Here is an 8,056-nt window from a genome sequence, read left to right on the forward strand (position 1 = left end):
CGGTCGATCAGGCGTGGACCTTATCGCCGGTCAGCAGTCGAACCCTCACTAAACGCACGCGGGGTGGGTTTGTTGTCGCCCCATCCCCTCCGGTTCGGAGAGTGCGATTACCTCACCATCAATACTTGACAAACTGGCATGGTCAATATTAAATCTAAACCTGTGAACTTTACAAAACGATAACATCACAAACTTACATTCGATCACACTGCTGCAACAGAATATTTCCAGCCTCAGTAACTGCAAGAAGCTCTCCAAAGATGTGGTTGCTGAAAAAAAATATATACATAGATTAGAAAGAAATCATATTGGCATCAATGTGTAACGTGGTGAAGTTTATCAGCCCATCATTATGACAAAAAACAAATAAACATTGGAAGCAGAAACAGCGTTTCTTTCTGATGTGGCTTGACAACATCATCAAAAACCTTTGTGTCAGTTGTTACTTGTCCCACAGCAGCATCACCTGGTGGCTGAGAAACAGTAGTGTGCAGATATTTGTGGATTCCAATGTGAACTCACATTTTTTTGTTATTAAATTTACATGCCAGTAAATAGGAACCAGGAATCCCAAAATATGGGAACTACATCCCATATTCAACGTTTTCTAACGCTGACTTGCTGATGAATATCCAGGGGTAGTGTAACTGATAAAGCTTGCATATACAGAAACATCCAGACAAATGTGATGTCTGTTCTGGATGAAAGATTACTTTTACTCCTGTAGAAACACAACACTGAAGCATGAATGAAGCTGTTACTTAGCAAGCATCACAAGCTGCAGATGTTTATGCATTTTACAAGATATCTTAAAGTGACCTAACTGCGAGTTCCTTGCTGTCAGGCTGCTTGCATGGTCATTACCTTGCTTATTTGAAACCTTCTTTACATGGTGGAACTACGTATGGCTGTAACACTAATATTCTTAGCGTTGTAGAGTTGTGTTTTGCTAAGCCAAACGACTAGTTTTTAAGAAATATTTCTAGGCAAAGTGACTATAACCACACAAATTTCTCATGTACATCTGGTTACATACAGACTTGGTGTTTCATTCTCATACTCGAACAACGTTTCATTTACAAACTGTACTGCCTTTACTGAAATAAATACTTTAAATTAGCACTATTTGCCTATCCTCAAAATGCAAAGTTAAAAGAGTGAATGCAGAAATGAATAGTTGTAAGCTCCTTATATCCTATTCTTTTTTCATCATGTGTTGCGCAATGGCCTGGTGGCAGCATGTCAGTCGATAATAGTGGGTGGAAAGAGTGGATCAGGAAATGAATCTCTTAAAAAACAAGGCCCCTGTATTTATGTATTTCACTATTCAAAGCCAGGTCATCTGAGTGTCGGAATTCGATTAGAAAATTTAGTTGCTCAGAGATACACCCAGGAAAGAAGACTGTCCCAATCACACGGTTGTCACAGTGACACCAGCAGAAGCATGTGCTCTGTGCCAACAAGTGGCACCCATGACTGGGAAACTAGAGTGCTGTGATGATGAAACACTAAGAGGATAGATATGAGCTCCTGTGTGTGTCCTCTTCATGTCTTGTCGTCAGAGCCCATTAGTTTGCCAATAATTAAAGACCAGCTAGCCGAACTCTCCATTCTAATGTCACCTATGCATGCACCTACACCGATTACCATCCACAGTGTTGCCACTGCACTGTTATCGAACTGTCTACTTATGCTGGTGCGAAGATGGGGTTTCTACTCCTAAGTTTATTTGCTTATTCATTTTTACCTACATATACTACTGCTGTACCTTCACACTGGGATACTGCAGGCGTGGGTATCGAAAACATAAACTAAGAAACAAATACTACATCGAAAGATAGTTGCTTCACAAAATGACCACATGGTATTGTCCACGACACATTGCAACATCCAAGTTGTTCCATAATCCAATTGTAATTGGGAAACAAGAAAACAAAGCAGTATAAATATATCAATGCTTTCATGCTCAGCAAGTGGGCATGGCAGTGGAAGAGCTCATACACGAAATAGGCATTAAAAAAAGTTTCTCTTTCTGGGGTCACTGACCAGCCTCAGCAGCTAAAGTCTCACCTTGGTGTCGTATAACAAAGGGTGTCATCATACATAAATTCCGAGAGCACCACTGGGTCCTTGTTCAGTGTGTCAAACAAATGAATGTACTGACAATGGTTCCTTAATCGCACACAGCAAGAAGTTTCTAGAAAAAGAAAAGCAAGAGAAACAAGCATAAGAAAAAAAGTGAAGGCAAATATTTCTACATTAGATGTGCCTACTTTCAAAAGCAGCTGATTCACGTGCCAGCCTTAAAAGCCTGGTGAATGCTTATACATACTAAGAAAGTGTCCCAACACCACAACAATGTAACCTTCAATTGGTTTCTATGCCTACATAGCAAACAAATTTTGTGTGGTTTGCAGCTAACAAGTGGTCATGTTAGGCTGAATGAATGCGATTTGACAATTATTGTTACTGAATGTGCATAATGATAGAGGAAGTGCTCAACACAGTGACGGAGATGACAATGGTGTGTGTGCTTATTCAGCCATATTGCCTTATCCAACTTGTCTTTCTCTGTAGATAGCATGTCATGTCCAGGTCACCAACCTGTGGAGGTGGGTCGAACAGCGAGCCACCACAGCCACAGTACAATGAAGCTAACCAGCCTGGTGCGGATGTTTCCAGGAACGGCAGGCAGACACGGCGGCTCGGATCAGGCGTGCTAGTGTGTTCTTATCCACATACAAAATCCACACATGGCAGTCTTCCTTTTAGCTGCGCCAAAGCTAAATGTAGTGCCACCACAGTGTAAATGTACTTCTCGTCTACCTCTGATCTTCAGCAAAACATTGTAGCAGAGGATGGAATTCTCTTTGACAATCTGTAAAGCTAGTGCTTGTGAGTCAAAGCCAGCACTGACCAAAAACACTGACTTTTATTGCATATTGTTGAAAGTTGCCAACGTCAACTATTCAAGCTTTGACTGGGACAACAGTTGTGTGCTGTTTCTTTGATTGTTTGAGCTTTGCAGCCATAGCTCTGCTCTGTCAGTGGCAGAGCACGAATGGAGGAATGCAAGAGCTCCTGCACTGATGTGTTTGTTTCCAGTGATTCGTGGCACATGCAAACCCGACTGGCAAAGTGCAGGCCAGTGACCCATTGATAATGAACTCCTGTGAATGCACCAAACTCCAAGCATGTTTCCCCCTGCAGACGGTAAAACATACCAGCAATATTCCAGTCATATTTTTGTTGTAGCTTCAGTCATTTTCACAGCCGCTTCCAATCAGCCTGCACATATGTGGGACAAACTTTAGATGTCTGCGTACAAGACTAGTACTTGAAAATAACTTGTGCGTATGGCTGTTTCATAGCTTGTACATATCGCATAAGGGTCACATTAATTTTCTTTTCTCTTTTGTTTCCCCCCTGTGTCGTGAAATAAGCAAGTGGACACTGATCCTTGCATAGTTAGTTGGGCAGAAATGTGAACCAGTGTTACATTTGCACATGTCTATACCTAATAAGAAAGAATTTGTTAATACAAGTGAAGTGCATCACTGTCTTCATGGAGGGAGCCTTGCTGCTACAGTGCGATTTACTTGCTTCAGCTAGTGCACACTGGCAATTTTAACTGGATAACATTTGTTACTACGATTGCTGTGACATGCTCTCACGGCTAGAACATAAACACTATACTATCAAGCACATTTACAAGGAAGCACTTGGGAACTCCAAAGTCCTTTGTTATATAGGTCACTTTGTTGTAAAGGAAGCACACATACTCACTATAGAGCAGGCTAAGCATGTCTGGCAAAAGACCATTTTTATTCAGTACAAATTCAAGAGATGCCTAGCGAATTAGGTAAGCCACTAAATTTCTTCTGAACGCTTCGTTTGATAGAAACTGCGACTTTAACTGATGTTATGGCAATGAAGTTTGTGGCACGCACTTTGGTGAAATCCGGGACCGACGCAAGACACAGCTGTAGAGTGTCAAATGCCGCCTGCCTTGTCAAATTTATCAGTTATTCTGCAGGATCTTCATCACTGCCTTCATCAACATCCATCTCATTTTTTATGGTCTCGAACATGTTTCTGAGCAGAGCATCGCATCAGCTGGAAACAGGGCGAGGGAGTGGGGGTCGGCCTTTCATAGCTACTGCGGTTTCCAGACCGTCACACACAATGGTGCTTCCTATATGCACCGCCACTCCGTGGTGGCTATGGAGGGAAGTAGCGGTGTTGCTACGTGTGTTCATTGTAAAGCACCAAATCAGCCCATGGGGATGCCTGTATTTGGTCACTGTACAGGCAAATTCGTTGCAGTGGTCTTCACTGTAGAGGTGCTCACCACAAACATACAGATAAGAATTCGGTTGGACAATCGCAATCCTTTGTTATACATAAAATTTTGTAGCAGAGTTGTTTAACAGTAGTCAGGTTTAGGAGAGCAGTCCTGATGTGGCATGAAGCATTTTCTTCCAGTCAAGGCCATATCACTAAGAACAATATCTGCAATATCCTCAAGCCTGTACTTAACTGCAAAAGTTGTAACAAACCACAGTAAAGCAAGTGGGTGCCGTAGCAATCGGTTGGGAGCCTCCTTAAGGTCTCCAACATTCTTCATGCTAACTTCTGCAGACTTGAGTGATTTTTGTGAAGACTCAAGCATTAGCTAACAACTACATTTGGAATCCTTATGCATATTAAAGGATTCACCCTAATCTGATGCTATTCTTAAAGCTTGCTTACTAACAATATCTTTTGAAGATTTTTTCACTTTAATTCTGATCGAAAATTGTTGCAAAAGGACGAGATTTCCTGCATATAAAGGGACTAAAAATAAGTACTGAATCAGTTTCGTCTGATGAAAGTGTGTTTTCAAAAGTGTACTTTTGCTAATTTCGCAGTATGAGGTTGACTGCTACAAGAGAAAATAAAGCCCAGACTTCTTTTGTAGAATTTCGTGTCCAACCCCACTCACTGCCTGTATGTCAGTGTGACGTCACAGATTTCAAAGAATATTTTTCATGTGGGCTGTTGTGGCTCAGTAAGTGTTCTTGCAACTTGCGAAGTTCAGTCATTGGCTGTTTTATAATTCAATGTAGTTAACGTTAACTGATATAAAATTAACTATGTTCAAGCACATGCCGTAAGTATCTATGGTGTCATGGCAAGATGGTGCAGGAACTTCAAGGCAGCGTTACCACCTGTCTTTCATTTTTGCATCCTTTCTGACTTATCAAGCCTCTTCTAACGGTAAGGCACTCTTTCTTGGTATTCTAAAAAAGTAGCTTAGTAATGCAGTTCAAATGATTTTGCTCTTTAGTGCCCCCCTAACCTCACAGCATATAAGTAAAAATGGGCGACATCAGAAAACTGGAGCACATATAGCTGAAAACTGCTGTCATGGTAACTAGGTTATGACTTATGGCATTAATGCCAGTGTGGAAAGTTTCAATGATGGTTACTCCAAGGTACATAAAAACAAGAAAACAGAGTGGTTGAGATACATTTTACCTTTTTGAACGTTTTCTAGGCTCACTTGAAAAACTGTGCCATTAGCTGTATCCGAGTTGTTCAGCACTAGGCTTGATTGCTTCTGCAGAAATGCTTTCTCTGAGTGCACAGGAGCTGACCTGTATTCAGATATTGCTGAAAAAGGAATAATAAAGCAAATAAGTGAATTAATCACACAGATGGCAACTAGCGTTCACTAATGAACATTTAGATCGGCTGCTGGCATGAAAACATTATCTGCATTATGTGCAAGTAGGTAAAAACAGAGTGCATTGTGGCACTTTGCAAATCTACAAGAAAATATTTTCACATTGTGCTATAAGAATTTACAAAGTTGGTTTCTTGCGTTACGGTTATGTATCTCATAAGAAGAGGTACTCCAAACTTGTATCAAGTGAAGAATTCATATGCTGCAAACGTCTCATAATGACAGCCTATAATGATGCTTGCAAATGAGTGCTGAAGAAATGACCACATAAAACTGATATGCATGACAAAGTGTGGTTGGGGTTATCTGTGAAAGTGACAAAATGAAATGCTACCAAAGACTGCTGTCACCTACACATTAAGTAGGAGCTTGAACACTGCTACATAATTATGATCGCATGCTGTTACCAGCTTACTTTTCTTAGAACCTACACAACCCTGGCAGGCAATGACAACTGTACTCACCCCCACCAACACTGTTACATAATGTTTGGAGTCTACCTTTCCTCAGAGTTTGTTTCTGGGCAGGACTTGCACACTACTTCAGCATGGTCAGTGCCTTTAGTGTGTGTGGTTGTGCTTGTGACGAGACCAACAGTGACAGTTTAGTTTGACTTGCCTGCTTTTTGGAGCACTGGGATTAAAGTAAGATTAAAGTTGCTTGGAATGCAGCTATAACATAACCTACCTAGCTTGCTTAGCTCGGCACCACATGGATGAGCCAGCAGAATGGAGCCATTTGATGAAACATGAGGAGCTGTAGCAAGGCAACCACCAGTGAAATTCCAGTTACACTCCTTCATGAAAAGAAAAGAGTAATAAGCATATTAAGATACTAGTACGTGAAATGGAGTCGCAAGCAAGTGCTTGCATGATAATACCACAGAGTGTGGGTCCAAAGCCTACAGCACAGTTTTCAACTCGCACGAAATGAAAAGATTACAAGGTGCGCATTAATGTTCCACTGCTTTAAGCTTCATGCTCTATATATTAAATCACATGCTTGCACACTTCATTGCTTACTCGGTAGCAGAACGATTCAGGTTGTGTTTGCATTAGCTCTAGTAGGCTCTGATGAATTTTCATGTTTCTCAGCCCTGTGCGAGGTTTCTTTGACATTAGGACGTCCGCAATGCCTTGAACAGCACTTGCAAAGGGACCCTAAAGAGAAAGAGAGCACATGTCAGTGGCGAAGTAGCCCCTTAACGGCATTTTAATAAGCTTGCAACGGCAGGAACTGAGCCAAATACGTACCTTGCGCTTGACAAAACCACGGTAAATGCCGATCGTTGACTCGAACATACGTATTCTTTTATTTAGATCAAGCTGATATTGTAAGCACGGTTCTACTGCGGTCGAAACTGTAACAGATGTGAAGAAACACGCTATTTTATATCTGATTATATGGCAAAAACAATGACGCAAGAGCGCTGCATGAAAACATACCCTTGTTAGGAACTGACAGAGGCAGCGTCAAATACTGTGCGGACAGCTTGTTCCGTCGAGAATCGTGGCATTTCAAGGTCAAGAAATGCGAAAGTCCGTCGCCATCCGTTGCGATATCGACTCCAGCACCCCCAAAGTCTGGTTGATATTTTGCGTCGACGCTGAAATCAACCAGATCAGCTAAAGCATGTTCTGCAGCGTTAGACCACACCGGTAGCAGTTTCGGCAGCGAGTCCATGGTGTCCCTTGAATACCATCAACCTTAGTTTTACATCCCGCTTAAAGATTTTAGAGAAGCACGTAAGTAACCGTAATTGTCGCAGGGTATTTTTCATAATTAGTGTGCCAAGCTAGCAGACAAAACATCTAAACACAGGCTGCTGGTTTACAGTTCACACGCGCGCATTGCGCATCATGTGGTGTGGGCGCAATGACGATAGGGCTGTCGGGCCAGTCGGGCTATCGTTGAGAATTATTTTCCTTCCTTCTTTTCCTCCTATTAAAGTGAAAGGACAAAATCGCAAGCAGATGCCTATATTCAGATTGAATCTAAATTGGAGAGTTTTATAGGTTGTCTTTAAATTTTATCAGCCAAAAACGGATTCCTCAGAGTAAGAATAGCGAATCTCGAAGGCCATGCTATAGAAAAGCCATGTACTGAAAGCACCGTGACACGACACTCGAGCTTTTGCGTAAACGTCCATTGTGATATAGAAAGCACACAAGTCTGGTAGACACCGAAATCTCGCGAGAGTGAGGTTCAAAACCTGACGTCTATGGCGTTTTCCGGCTCTCACAATCGTTTCGACCATTTTTGCCTCATGCAGCCAGCAAAAATAATATTTCAAGCAGCGCCGCGACGGATCGCACAAGCGAGAGAGAA

General features: G+C 41.8%; 1 protein-coding gene across 1 annotated transcript in view; it reads right to left on the reverse strand.

Annotated features, from left to right (window-relative positions):
* Positions 1-7,563, reverse strand: part of LOC126542486 (uncharacterized) — a 45,085-nt gene extending 37,522 nt beyond the window's left edge. Inside the window, exons 1-7 of the mRNA XM_050189573.3 lie at positions 7,174-7,563; positions 6,982-7,088; positions 6,751-6,888; positions 6,416-6,524; positions 5,521-5,655; positions 2,071-2,197; positions 198-269 (exon numbers count right to left, since the gene is read on the reverse strand). Coding sequence (XP_050045530.1) covers positions 198-269; positions 2,071-2,197; positions 5,521-5,655; positions 6,416-6,524; positions 6,751-6,888; positions 6,982-7,088; positions 7,174-7,411 — 926 coding nt within the window. The 5' untranslated portion in view covers positions 7,412-7,563. The remainder of the gene's footprint in view (positions 1-197; positions 270-2,070; positions 2,198-5,520; positions 5,656-6,415; positions 6,525-6,750; positions 6,889-6,981; positions 7,089-7,173) is intronic.
* Positions 7,564-8,056: the final 493 nt, after the last annotated feature.

The sequence above is a fragment of the Dermacentor andersoni genome, chromosome 2 (genome assembly GCF_023375885.2).
Source record: "Dermacentor andersoni chromosome 2, qqDerAnde1_hic_scaffold, whole genome shotgun sequence".
Taxonomy (NCBI): domain Eukaryota; kingdom Metazoa; phylum Arthropoda; class Arachnida; order Ixodida; family Ixodidae; genus Dermacentor; species Dermacentor andersoni.